The sequence below is a fragment of the Carcharhinus amblyrhynchos genome, chromosome 19 (assembly GCF_965287045.1).
Source record: "Carcharhinus amblyrhynchos chromosome 19, sCarAmb.v2.hapA, whole genome shotgun sequence".
Lineage (NCBI taxonomy): Eukaryota > Metazoa > Chordata > Chondrichthyes > Carcharhiniformes > Carcharhinidae > Carcharhinus > Carcharhinus amblyrhynchos.
The window spans coordinates 40,719,934-40,734,198 of record NC_137342.1 but is presented as its reverse complement, the minus strand read 5'-3'; the positions used below and the strand labels follow the sequence as shown (position 1 = coordinate 40,734,198).

At 45.4% G+C, this 14,265-nt stretch overlaps 1 protein-coding gene across 4 annotated transcripts in view; it reads right to left on the bottom strand.

Annotated features, from left to right (window-relative positions):
• plxna4 (plexin A4) overlaps positions 1-14,265 on the bottom strand; it is a 641,164-nt gene that overhangs the window by 65,846 nt on the left and 561,053 nt on the right. For all 4 annotated transcript variants that reach the window (XM_080207652.1, XM_080207655.1, XM_080207653.1 and 1 more), the window contains exon 22: positions 8,109-8,377. In XM_080207652.1, coding sequence (XP_080063778.1) covers positions 8,109-8,377 — 269 coding nt within the window. The remainder of the gene's footprint in view (positions 1-8,108; positions 8,378-14,265) is intronic.

Here is a 14,265-nt window from a genome sequence, read left to right as displayed (position 1 = left end):
TGTATCTGAACAGGCGCTGGAGAATAGCGACTCGAGTGTTTTCACAATAGCTTCATTGTAGTATTAATGTAAGCCTAATTGTGACACTAATAAATAAACTTTAAACACTCATCCACTCACAACACAAGTGCATATTTCCATTTACGGACTAACATACAAACACTCACACAAGTACATAGTCTGAAAGACATGCTGGTTAGGTGCACTGGCCATGCTAAATTCTCCCTCAGGCGCCAGAGTGTGGCAACAAGGGGGTTTTCACAGCAACTTCATTGCAGTGTTAATGTAAGCCTACTTGTGACACTAACAAGTAAACTCCAAACTGGCTCAGGCTGGGCCAAACCAGAGGAAACCCTCACAGACACAGGATGATAGTGCAGACTTCGCAGAGACAGTGCTCCAAGCCGGGTCCCTGGTGCTGTGAGGCAGCAGCACTGGCATTGCCCATGTTATAGACGGGCAAACAATGCAAGTTAGAACTGGAATCTGGTCCAAGCTTTTGTTTACGGGGACACACATTACACATTGTGCATTTTCAATCCAATAACCACATGTTCTCTCTACATTGGAGCACAGGTGAATCTCTAGTTAATAACTATCACCTCCAGACAATCAAATACCCAATTAATACATAATTAACAGCCCACATCTATTGTTGAGATGTCCAACATTGTAAAGAAGCTAAGTGGCACTGGCACAAGAGGATAATGTAAATGTGAGATTATTTTCCTCAGAGATACAGTGTATTGGTGACAGGTATGACTGGGGGAGAGAGATCAGGAGTGGCAGGGTGTCCACACAGACTCAATGGTGACAGAATTTAACTCAAGCGGGATAGAAGGTGATGGTCACACAAAACTTATCAGGTCATCACTCACAAACTGTGTGATACTGGAACTGAAGATGCGTGTGCTGCTGAAATGATTAATGCATTGAAGGTGTTGCTTTTAATTAATACTGATCGCTCTATCACCAGGGGAACCTGCCTATCCTTCTCATATACACCAGCTCCTATTTGCTTGGCTCCGTACTATCTCCCCTGCCACTGTGTCAGAGGTGCAAGGTTTAATCTTCACACCTGGATTTTCACACACGTAGGCTAGGCTTGTACTCGAGTGCAGAGAGAGCTCTGCATTGTCTGAGATGCTACCTTTCAGATGAGATTAAAACCTTTACCCATTTAAATTTGGTTAAAACTTCAATGCAATCATTTTGAGGAAAAGTCGGTCGTCCAAATTTATCACAGGATTGTTACAATGCAGAAGGAGGCCATTCAGCCTATCATGTCTGCACTGGCTCTCTGAATAAGCTTGATCAAGGCTGCCAAATCAAAGAGGCTATTTATTTCAGTGCTGTTTACAGGAATAACTGGTTACCCCACTTACCTACATAACAAACATTACCCCACACACCTAAATAACAAACACTGCCACACACAACCACATAAGAAGCATTGTCTCACACAGCCATATAACAAACACGGCCATACACGTACATGACAAATATTGTCCCACACACCTACATAACAAACATTATCCCACACACCTACATAACATTACCCCACACACATGTAACAAACACTGCCACGCACACCGACATAACATTACCTCACACACACCTACATAACGTTACCCCACACACCTACATAACGTTACCCCAAACACCTAAATAACAAACACTGCCACACACGGCCACATAAGAAGCATTGTCTCACACAGCTATATAACAAACACGGCCATACACCTACATGACAAATATTGTCCCACACACCTACATAACAAATATTATCCCACACACCTACATAACATTACCCCACACACATGTAACAAACACTGCCACGCACACCTATATAACATTACCCCACACCTCTACATAGCAAACACTGCCACACATTACAAACATTACCCCACACACCTATATAACAAACACTGCCACACACACCTACATAACATTACCCCACACACACCTACATAACATTACCCCACAAATCTAAATAACAAATGTTTCCCCACTGGAAGAAAAAATTCATTGAAATGCTTTGGGCTGTATCTCAGCAGTAAAGTAGGCACTGGTGTATCAACATAAATTTGTTCTTTCTTTGTAGGTGTGTTTAGCCAGTTTAGAGGGATGATAATTCTTAGCGGTGTATTAATATTATTACATGGGAATCAGCTGTTACGAGGGCTTACTGGAGATGCAGGTAAGCGGCTGGCTGAAGGCCAATCAAAGCAGCCAGGGTGAAATTCCTCTCTCTAGCCCAGAGGACAAGTGCGGAGCTCACATCAATCTCCGGCACAGAGTGGAAACTGAGCCTTACTTTAACAAGACACCTTCCTTAACAAATGGTGAGGGAGGTGATTGTGAAGCTAATTCAGTTTGGGAGACAGCAGGCTCCCCAGCTTGTACCAGATGGTTCAGTATGCAGTGATAGTGCGGCTCTGACTCCCGTTGAAGTGGCATTCAGTGAGATTCAGCCTTACTGTACAGACTGCTGTGAGACAGAGGGAGGGGGAGTCGGTAAAATTCATCCTGTCGACAATTTTAGCGCAACAACAATCAACATGGCTAGAACATGCAGAAATCTGTGCTGATATTTTCCTAAAATTAACAGGAGCAATTGCACCCTCTTCCTATAGTCCCTCCGTTTAGCCCAATTGATTGTGTGTTAATGTGGCTGATTCTCGAGAGAGTTGAATTTGAGCTTAGAACATAGGACATAGAAAAACTACAGCATAAACAGGCCCTTCGGCCCATAAGTTGTGCCAACCATATCCCTACCTACTAGGCTTACCTATAACCCTCAATCCTATTAAGTCCCATGTACTCATCCAGAAGTCTCTTAAAAGACCCTATCGAATTTGCCTCCACCACCACCGACGGCAGCCGATTCCACTCACCCACTACCCTCTGAGTGAAAAACTTACCCCTGACATCTCCTCTGTACCTACTCCCCAGCACCCTAAACCTGTGTCCTCTCGTAGCAACCACTTCAGCCCTGGGAAAAAGCCTCTGAGAATCCACTTGATCTATACCTCTCAACATCTTATACACCTCTATCAGGTCACCTCTCATTCTTCGTCTCTCCAAGGAGAAAAGACCGAGCTCCCTTAACATTTCCTCATAAGGCATGCCATCCAATCCAGGCAACATCCTTATAAATCTCCTCTGCATCCTTTCAATAGCTTCCACAGCTTGATTGGTCAAGTTATGGCTACTTAGACAAGAAGGCCGGCTCCTTGATATTTTGGAAGGTGCTATAATTTTTTAAAATACTTTATTAGTGTCACCAGTATGTTTGCATTAACACTGCAATGAAGTTACTATGAAAAAATCCCCTGATCGTCACACTCCGGCATCTGTTTGGGTACACTGAGGGGAATTTGGCACGCCCAATGCATTTAACCAGCACATCTTTCAGACTGTGGGCGGAAGCCAGAGCACCTGGAGGAAACCCAAACAGACACGGGGAGAATGTGCAGACTCCGCACAGAGTGTGACCCAAGCCAGGAATTGAACCCGGGACCCTGGCTCTGTGAGGCAGCAGTGCTAACCACTGTGCCACCTTATAAGGCTGTAAGAACAGTTTCAATGGTCAGTCAGAATATTCATCAGGCTGTTCTCCTTCACTGCTGCCCTGCAGGGAATTTGGGGAAGGGGGGAGGTGGGAGTTGTGAGGGGGACATTGGGCTGTACACTTCAATGGAAGATGGAAATCGACAATTGATGTCCCAACCACCCACCCCCACTTCCAACCTCAACCCCTGCTTTCCACATCAATTGAAGCAAAATTTAAATTTCCAAAAGAGCAATGAAAGTTGGGCATGAATTAAAAAACCCTCCGCATTGTGGAGCAGACTGAGCTACCTCCATCTGAAACTCCAGGGTGAAATACTTGTATTTGATGAATTCCCTCTCTGTCTGTTATCTGGGAAACAGATCCCCAGATCCTCTGTTGATCTGAGCAAGCTTTTACAAGGAGGTTCAATTCACTGTTTCATTGCATTGCTCTGGACAAAGCCCTGATGGTATATTACTGACACTGTCCTGAAGGTGATCTGCCCAGTGACGAGCCTCCACTCTCTGGGAGCGCACGTTGTATTGGAGAAACGTGTGTTCACCGATTCGTTCACTGGTTACATGTCCGGTTCCCGTTGACCGTGAATCTGACAAGGGCTTGTTCTCCAGGCACAAGCAAGCAGCCCGAATCACTGCTCTGCATTTCCCCCAGATTTACTGCTTCTGGCTGGCTGCACTAGCCCAAGGAGAAGGGAGAGTACACCGCCACGCTGATGAAGCGGCCTCGCTACTTGATCTGACACTCACAGCTAGCAGCACAGATACTGGCACTGCACGTTACCTGGGCCGCCATGCAGTGTTGGGATCAGTACGTGGCGAACCGCCAGACATCAGTGGGCCAAAGCCAGGCCTGAAAGGGAAAGGATAGTTCGTTCGCCAGAGGACCAGGTGGTAGAGAACACAGATAAGGACCTCAGTGGAACAGTATAGAGGAGAGCAGAGACACACACTGAGATGCTGCACTGCCAACTTCCTGTTTCTGTCATGGAGCATAGACGAATCCAACTCCAAGTTGACGGAAGACACTATGCAGAGGTTGCCCATTTAACCATTCTGTCTATACCTTCCTGTAGCTCAAGACACATAATCTTAATCATCCAACCAATCTTTGTGTCATCCGCAAACTTACAAACCCCCATAATGTCATCTATGTTGTTTGTATAAATAATGAGTAATAGGGGACACTGCATAGATCCCTGTGGTCTGCCACTGGACACTGGCTTCCAGTCATTACAGCAGCCTTCTGTCATCAGCCTCTGTCTCCAGCAACTAAGCCAATTTTGAATTCATCTTATTAAATTCCCCTGTGCCTTTGCCTTCATCATAAGTCCCCACTTGTCAAACGCTTTGCTGAAATCCATGTTGGCTATATCAAGTGCACTACCCTCATCCACATACCTGGCTGCCTCTTCAAAAAAATTCAATAAAATTTGTTAGACATGACCTCTCTCTGACAATGCGGATTTTCCTGATCAACTCTTGCCTCTCCAAGTGGAGATAAATTTTCCCCTTCAGAATTTTCTCCAATACTTTTCTTATCACTGAAGTGAGACTCACAGATCTGTGGCTCCCTGGTTTTTCTCTGCAACCTTTCTTAAATAGTGGAAGCACATCAGCTGTTCTCCAGTCGTCTGGCCATCTCCCCCGTGGCCAGAGAGGAATTAAAAATTTGGGTTAGAGCCCCCTGCAATCTCCTCCCTTGCCTCCCACAAGCAGCCTGGGATACAATTCACCCAGACCTGGAATTCATCCACATTTACGCCTGACAACACCTTCCTATGTCACTCTCTATGTCAATTTGTTCAAGAGCCTCACACTCTGTCTCCCTGAATTCCATATCTTCATCCTCATTCTCTCACTGAAGACAGATGTGAAGTTTTCGATCAACACCCTACTGATGTCCTCTGGCTCCACCCACAGATTGCACCCCTGGTTATCCCCTTCCCATTGATATACTTATAGAATATCTTGGGATTTTCCCTACTTATACCAGCCAGAACTTTCTCATATCGTGTCTTTGCTCTCCTATTGCTTTCTTAAGCTTCATCCTGCATTTTCTGTACTCCGCTAATGCCTCTGCTGATTTGCTCCCTTTGTACCTGCTAAAAGCCTTTCTTTTCCTTCTTATTCTACCCTCAATATCTCTCATCATCCATGGTTCTCTGGGCTTGTTACTCCTTCCTATCACTCGACAGGGAACATGCTGGGCTTATATCCTCCCCATTTCATTTCTGAATGCCCTGCACCCCTACTGCTCTTCTGTAGATTTCACCACTAGTTGCTGTCCCCAGAGTACCTTGGCCAGATTTTGCCTTATTTTACTCTCTGCCTCAATCCAAACCTTTTATTTTGTAACCTATTTCTTTATCCACAATAAACTTCAACTGTACCATGTTGTGATTGCTATTACTAAAATGCTCCCATACCACCACCTCAACCACCTGCCTGATTTTGTTCCCCAGAATTAGGTCCAGCATAGCTCCTCCTGCACTGTAGGAATTCTATGATTCTTCCCTCGTTGGGCCCTCTACATATTGACCTTGTACATATTTCAAGAAATCCATTCCATCCAAGCCCTTAATACTCGGGGGTGGGGGGGGAGATTTCCTGTCCCACCCACCAAGGGAACCCACCCTTAACCCATGGTGGGGAGCGAATCATGCAAAGGTCCATTGACCTAGGGTGGGATTTTCCGGTTTTGGGACGAACGTGGCCAGAAAATCCCACCCTGTTGGGAAGGTTGAAATCACCTAATATAATTACACTCGTTATTGTTTTTACACACTTCCATGAGTTGTGCACATATTTGCTCCTCAATATCCCCCTGACTATCTGGGGTGGATCTATAAGAAACATCTAACAATGTTAAAGAAATCTGCTGCCCCTTTTTTATTCCCAAGCTCTGCCCACAAAGTGTCATTCAATGCCCTTCCAAGTTAGCACCTCTCCTTTATGCAGTAACTGACTCCTTAACGAACACAGCAATGCCCCTCCTATTTTGCCCCCTCCTCTGTCTCACCTGAAGGATCTATATCTCAGAATGTTGAGCTGCCAATCCTGCCCCTCCCGCAACCACATCTCTGTGATGGCCACTACATCACTGGTACAGGTGGTCTACTCAAGAATTGGCGCCACATTGCCGTCACACAGATTGGCAGCAGAGCGCGCTGACTAAAATGGTGCGAGGGCTCCTTGGCACAGATGAATTTCATGTGTTTGTTGCTGTTGCGGCACGGCGGTTAGCACTGCTGCCTCACACGCCAGGGACACAGGTTCAATTCTGGCCTCGGGTCACTGTCTGTGTGGAGTTTGCACATTTTCCTCGCGTCTGCATGGGTCTCCTCCCACAGTCCAAAGATGTGCAGGTTAGGTGGATTGGCCATGCTAAATTGACCCTTGGTGTCAGGGGACTAGCTAGGATAAATGCATGAGGTTAAGGGGGGTGGGGACTGGATGGGATTGTGGTTGGTACAGAATCAATGAGCTGAATGGTCTCCTCCTGCACTGTAGGGGTTCTATCTTTAGTGCAACTCCGCCTCACAGAGCAGGAAGAAGAGACACTTTCTGATGGAGGTGACAGTTATCACTAACAGGAAAGCGAGGCATCTGCTCAAACATAATACTGTGCATGAAAGTGCAATCACGAGCTGAAGGTTTGTGCTTGAAGAAGTCCAAGAATATCCTTTTTCAACTCCATTTGCCTTGCCTTGTCAGCATTGCTATCTCTAATTGTCTCTTGAAGCAACATAACCAGTCTGTTGTGTGAAAACATTCTGCTCGCATCCCCTTTTAACTCTTTACTCCTAACCCTGCGCCCCTTAGTTTTTGAAAACTTCACCTTTGTCAACAACAAGTTAACCTGGCCATTTCGAATGAGAGATTCTGAGCTGCACTTGTGAATATTCCAACCATAATTCTGGGACCTGTCTCAAAACAGAGCTGGCAATCCAATCTGCAATGGGAGGTGATGGCCCAGTGGTATTATGGATAGACTATTAACCCAGAACCTCAGCTAATGTTCTGGGGACCCAGGTTCAAATCCCACCATGACAGATGGTGGAATTTGAATTCAATAAAAAATATCTGGAATTAAATATCTACTGATGACCATGAAACCACTGGATAAAAGCAAATTACTGCAGATGCTGGAATCTGAAACCAAAAAAAAGTGCTGGAAAATCTCAGCTGATGTTTCATTCAAACTTTGATAAAAGGTCATCTGGACTCAAAACGTTGGCTCTTCTCTTTCCTTACAGATGCTGCCAGACCTGCTGAGATTTTCCAGCATTTTCTCTCTTTGGGTAACACGAAATCATTGGTGATTGTCAGAAAAACTCATCAGGTTCACTAATGTCCTTTAGAGAAGGGAATCTGTCCTCCTTACCTGGTCTGGCCTGCTTGTGACTCCAGAACCACAGCAATGTGGTTGACTCTCAACTGCTCTCCCGGGGCAACTAGGGATGGGCAATAAATAAATGCTGCCCAGTCAGTGATGCCCATGTCCCACAAATGAATAAAGGAAAATGTCTTACCTCCTCAACAGAAGTTTGGGATGGTTCTTGCTCTCCAGGTTCTTGTCAATCAGATCTGAGAGTAGCTGTTTTAAGACATCGGTGGCGTACTCCAGCTTAGTCTGGAGCACAGTCATGATCAGTGAAGCCACGTTTCCTCGGTCCCTCATGGAGAAACTCCGCTGGGACTCCAGTGTCCGGATGAAGGTCAATAAGAAGACTTTGTTGTTGATGAGCTGCCCGAACAGCGTCAAGCCTCTCTCCACCCGCTCCTGCCTGTAGCCGGGAACCTTGCGGGAAGACAAAGATCAAATCAACAATCTCCCAAAGCAGTGGTCACCAAACCCTTCTCGTCTTGTTAACCCTCTCCTCTCTCCCATCATTACCAACCCGATGTCTTGATGTTGGTACATGGACCATGGTTTTAAACTGCAGCTGCACTGTTATATTTGGCTTGTTCAACCCATGGTTCCTGGGCTGGATTATGGCGCCCAAACCCATTCAATGAGGCCCATGGATCCATTGTTCAAAAGCCCAGTAAGACAGGGAAGTGAAGTTAAAAGATTACCTCCAATCACAGGCTGTTAAAACATTCTCAATTCTCTTACACTAATCTTGGTCATATTATATGTTTTTTTTCCTTTCGGTTTAATAACTTTTTTGGTTAACAATGGTCCATTTTTCCCCTTTCTAGGATCCTTCTTCCTCGCATATCCTTGATGTGAGTCATGGATTATTTTCACGAATATCTGCCATTGCTGATCTTTCCTACTAAACTCTTTTCCCAGTCCATTCCAGGCAACTCTGCCCCCATTCTTTCACAGTGATCCTTCTTTTCTTCATACTTCTTTTTAAAACTTTCACGTAGCTTTCTGAAATCTGCTCACCGGTCTCCTTGGTAAGGCAAAAATAGAAATGTGCCCCCACCCCCGGAGAAAAAGCATTTACAAAGTTGAAAGTCTCCGTCTTGTTAAGAATCCCTACAGTACAGAAGGAAGCCATTCAGCCCATTGAACCTGCACTAACCACAATTCCACCCAGACCCTATTCCCATAACCCAACATATTTACCCTGTTAATCTACTGACACTAAGGGGCAATTTAGCATGGCTAATCAACCTAACCCACACATCTTTGGACTGTGGGAGGAAACCAGAGCGCCCAGAGGAAACCCACGCAGATACAGGGAGAATGTTCACGCTCTACACAGTGACCCGAGGCTGAGATTGAGAAAGTTATCTCTCTGTTTCATAATGAGGTGGTGTATTGACTAAAACAAGAAGCTGCAGGGACAGGAATGGATGACTAAGGTCTAACAATTTTCTTTTCACCACATCTGCTCATTCTCTGCCATCTCTGAGAAATATGTGACAGTTTCAAACACGTGTTCACCAATTCCTGCTGCCCAAGTCTGGCCAATGGGTTCAGAGAGCGCCTCTTTCCAGATATCCATTGTGTAGTCAATGGGATTGTCAACTGTCCAAAGGCTGCGGGTCAGAATAACTCACCTCCTGACTCCCCATAGCCTGTCCACCATCTACAAGGCACAAGTTAGGAGTGTGACAGAATAGTCCCCACTTGTCTGGATGAGTGCAGCTCCAACAACACTCAAGAAACTCAAAACCATCCAGGAGAAAGAAGCCCCACTTGATCAGCACCTCAATCACTACCTTAAACACTTATTCCCTCCACCATCACAACCTCTAATATCAAGAAGGACAAAGTCAGCATGCACATGGGAACACCACCACCTATAACTTCCCCACCAAGTCCAGAATGGTCCTAAAGTCCGGGCTTACCAGAATGGCTGGAGAGATGAGAAATTTTAGTTATGAAGTTAACCTGGAGATGCTGGGATCATTCTCCTTTCAGCAAAGGAGGTTGAGGGGAGATTTTATAGAGGTACACAAGGTCATAACAAGTTTGGTATGACAGACAAAGAAAAACTGCTCCCATTCAGAGACAGCACAAAGACTGGGGGGCACAGACCTATGGGTATGGGCAAGAGATATAGTGGTGGATATGAGGAAGAACTGTTTTTGCACAGCAAATAGTAATTAAGTTAAGCGTGCCCCTGGTGGAAGCAGGGGCAATAAGTTATTTCGAAAGGAAATTGGATGGGCACTTGAGGAAAAGTAAAGTTACTTGGGGTTATAGGACCCAGAGATCCAGGGATCTGTGTGTACAGGTACACAGGTCACTGAAAGGAGCAATGCAGGTGGAAAAGATAGTCAAGAAGGCCTACGACATGCTTGCCTTCATCGGCTGGGGTATTGAGTTTAAAAATTGAGAAGTCATGTTGCAGCTTTATAGGATGTTAGTTGGAATATAGTGTTCAATTCTGGTCGCCACACTACCAGAAGGATGTGGAGGCTTTGGAGAAGGTACAAGAAAGATTTACCAGGATGTTGCCTGGTATGGAGGGCATTAGCTATGAGGAGAGGTTAGAGAAACTTAGTTTGTTCTCGCTGGAGTGACGGAGGTTGAGGGACGACCTGATAGAAGTCTACAAGATTATAAGGGGCATGGACAGAGTGGATAGTCAGAAGCTTTTTCCCAGGGTGGAAGATGCAATTATTAGGGGGCATAGGATTAAGGTGCAAGGGATAAAGTTTAGAGGAGATGTACGAAGCAGATTTTTTACACAGAGAGTAGTGGGTGCCTGGAACCCGTTGCTGGGGGAGGTAGTGGAAGCGGATACGGTAGTGTCTTTTAAGGGACATCTTGACAAGTACATGAATAGGATTGGGGTAGAGGGATATGGTCCCCGGAAGGGTAGGGGGTTTTAGTTAAGTCGGGCAGCACGATCGGCGCAGGCTTGGAGGGCCGAAGGGCCCGGTCCTGAGCTGCAATTTTCTTTGTTCTTTGTTGTTTAAGAGTGGGAAATGGGATTGACTGGGTTGCTCTACAGAGGGCTGGCATAGACTCCATTAGCAGAATGGCCCCCGTCCATGTCATAGTCACTCTATGGTTTTAAGTTACAGACCTTTCTGACTTGGAAACGTATCACTCTTCACTGTCACTGGGTCAAAATCCTGGAGTTCTCGCTCAACAGCATCATGTGAGAATGGCCACTGCACAGACCTAAGCAGTTCAGGAAGGCAGCTCACTGCCAACTTCTCAAAGGCAACTGGAGGTGGCCAATAATTGCTGCCTGGCCAGCAATACCCACGTCCCAATGAATGAATAAGGAAAAAGAGATTGCTCCTGGAGTTCCCTCAATTCAATGATTGACTTCCTTTTATTTATTATTGTCACAAATAGGCTTACATTAACATTGCAATGAAGTTACTGTGAAAATCCCCTAGTTACCACAATTTAGAGTCTGTTCGGGTACACTGAGGGACAATTTAGCATGGCCAATGAACCTAACCAGCACGTTTTTCAGACTCCTGGAGGAAACCAGAGCACCCAGAAGAACCCAGACAGAAATGGGGAGGATGTGCAGATCCCACACAAGCCAGGAATCAAACCTGGGTCCTTGGCACTGTGAGGCAGCAGTGCTAACCACTGTGCCACCGTGCCGCACCCATCCTGGCTGCTGTTGTGATTAAATCCAGGAGAAAAATCATTGGGATCTTAAAAAGAATTGTCTTTACTTTCTTTAAAAGCTGAAGGTTTACTAGTTGTGAAAATATTAGAGCTGACAAAAAGCCATGTGGTGAAATCTCTGTGCTGGAGTTTAGTTTGAAAGATGCTTATGGTTTATATGCTGCTTCAATGGCCTTCCCTGTTAATGTACTTCATAACTCAATTAGCACAGAGCCACAAGAGGAGGCTATTCAGCCAATTGTATGTATGCTAGCTCTTTGAAAGAGCTATGCAGTAAGTTTCATTCCTCTAGTCTTTCCCCATCGCCCAACAATTGTTTTGACTGCAGCTCTTTAATTCCTTATTGAACGTCATTACTGAATCTGCTTCCTTCTTTCCTTCAGACAGTACATTACAAATCAGAACAACTCACGGCGGAAATAAAATTCTCATCTCACCTCTGGCACCTCCACAGTGAGAATCGTTGAACCATAAAATTCCTACAGTGCAGGAGGAGCCATATGGCCCAATGAGCCTGCACTGACACCCAGACCCTATCCTTGTAACCCCACGTAATCCCCCTGACACCAAGGGCCAATCCCTCCCAGACCTGTTCCTGGTAACCCCAAGTATTTACCTCGTTAATCCTCTTAACCTACACATTTTAGGTCACTAAGGGGCAATCTAGCATGGCCAATCCACCTAACCCGCACATCTTTGGACTATAGGAGGAAACCAGAGCACCCGGAGGCAACCCACACAGACAAGGGGAGAACGTGCAAACTCCACACAGACAGAAGTCGAGTTGTAGAATCATAGAATCCTTACGGTGCAGAAAGAGGCCATTTGGCCCTCGAGTCTGCACTGACAACAATCCTAACCTATCCCTGTAACCCCATGTATTTAGCCTGACATTAAGGGACGATTGAGCATGGCCAATCAATTTAACCTGCACATCTTTGGATGTAAGTAAAATATGATCATGCCCGATTGTATGTCAAAATTTATTGTTCTTTCTATGGATTATCTCAGAGTTTCTCACAATGTTCCGCTCATGATACGGAATTTCTGAGACTGCGTTCTCATCTGACAGTCCTTGTGTGGACAGACCTTAGACTGAAAACTGAGCTATACTGGCTCCTCAATAACAATCCCAATTCAAACAAAGTTCACAATCACTTCAAAGTAGCTTCTTTCAAAGCATCTGATCCAAATTTCCAAAACGCTAACATACACATTTCACTTTAGAATTTGACAAAGACGATATGGCCCTTTTAACAATTTGCATGCGTATTTTTGTCTTTGTCTGTGTTAACATTGCATCAAACACTCAAACTAGCTGCGATAAGAGTTTCACGCAGAGTACATCTCTGCAATCTGCTCCAAAGACGTACTTGCACCCAGCCCACTGCACTGCAAAGTTGTTCAACCTTTCTCAATGCTGACTCTGCCTACATCTGTTAGAAATGCACAGAGTCCGCTTAAACTCCTTTCACAAGTTCAAAAAGGCATTCAATGTTTGCTAGCTCAGCCATCAGAGGCACCCTGCTCTCATCACAGCCATTTCCCAAATGAGCAAATGAACAAAGAACAGTACAACAGAGGAACAGGCCTTTCAGCCCTCCAAGCCTGCACCAATCACATTGCCCTATCTAGAGCAACTGCCTGTATCCCTCTGTTCCCATTCTGTTCATGTATCTCTCCAGGTAAGACTTAAATGTTGCTAACATATCTGCCTCAACCATCTCATTGGCAGTGCATTCCAGGCCACCACCACCCTCTGTGTAAAAAACTTCCCCCCGCACATCTCCCTGAACCATTTCCCGCTTACCTTGAACTTGTGCCCGCTTGTACTTGTATTTGTTTAGCCCTGTATTTGTTCTTCCCTCAACTGTCCTGTCCACATTTCAGATATCCATCATTATTTATGAAAAGGCCCTTAACTTGCCTCAGTCACTTCCATTCCTGATTGAAAAAACTAACTTTCTCCTGCGGAGTCAATCCTCTGCGATGCGCTAAGTGGTTCTTCCCTGAACCACCTCAATTTGACATTGAGGCTCCACAGTCAACAGATTGAAATACACTTTCCTCACGTCAGCCTGGTTCAGATTTGAATGTGAACCCCAGAAGAATCACAGAATCTCTACAGGACAGAAGGAGGCTGTTCAGCCCATCGAGCCTGCATCGACAACATTCCCACACAGGCCCTATCCCTCATAAGCCCATATATTTATCCTGCTAAACACCCTGACACTAAGGGACCATTGCCAATCCACCTAGCCCGAACATCATTGGACTATGGGAGAAAACCGGAGCTCCCAGAGGAAACCCATGCAGATATGGGGAGAATGTGCAAACTCCACACAGTCACCCAAGCTGGGAATTGAACCCGGGTCTGTGGTGCTGTGAGGCAGCAGCGCTCACCAGTGTACCACCGTGCCGCCCTTAAGGCTAAGGCCAGAGTCCAGTCCCTTTGTTTCTGTAAATAACATTAAAGGTTTTCAGAGTGTTGAATTACAGCAGTTACTTAGTACCAGTTTTATGAACTTGTTCAAATGGGGAATTCAGTGAGGGGCAAGTTGAGAAAGACTAACATTAGCTACATAATAGCTTATTAACAGCTTCCTACAAATGCCTGGGGCAGCAGT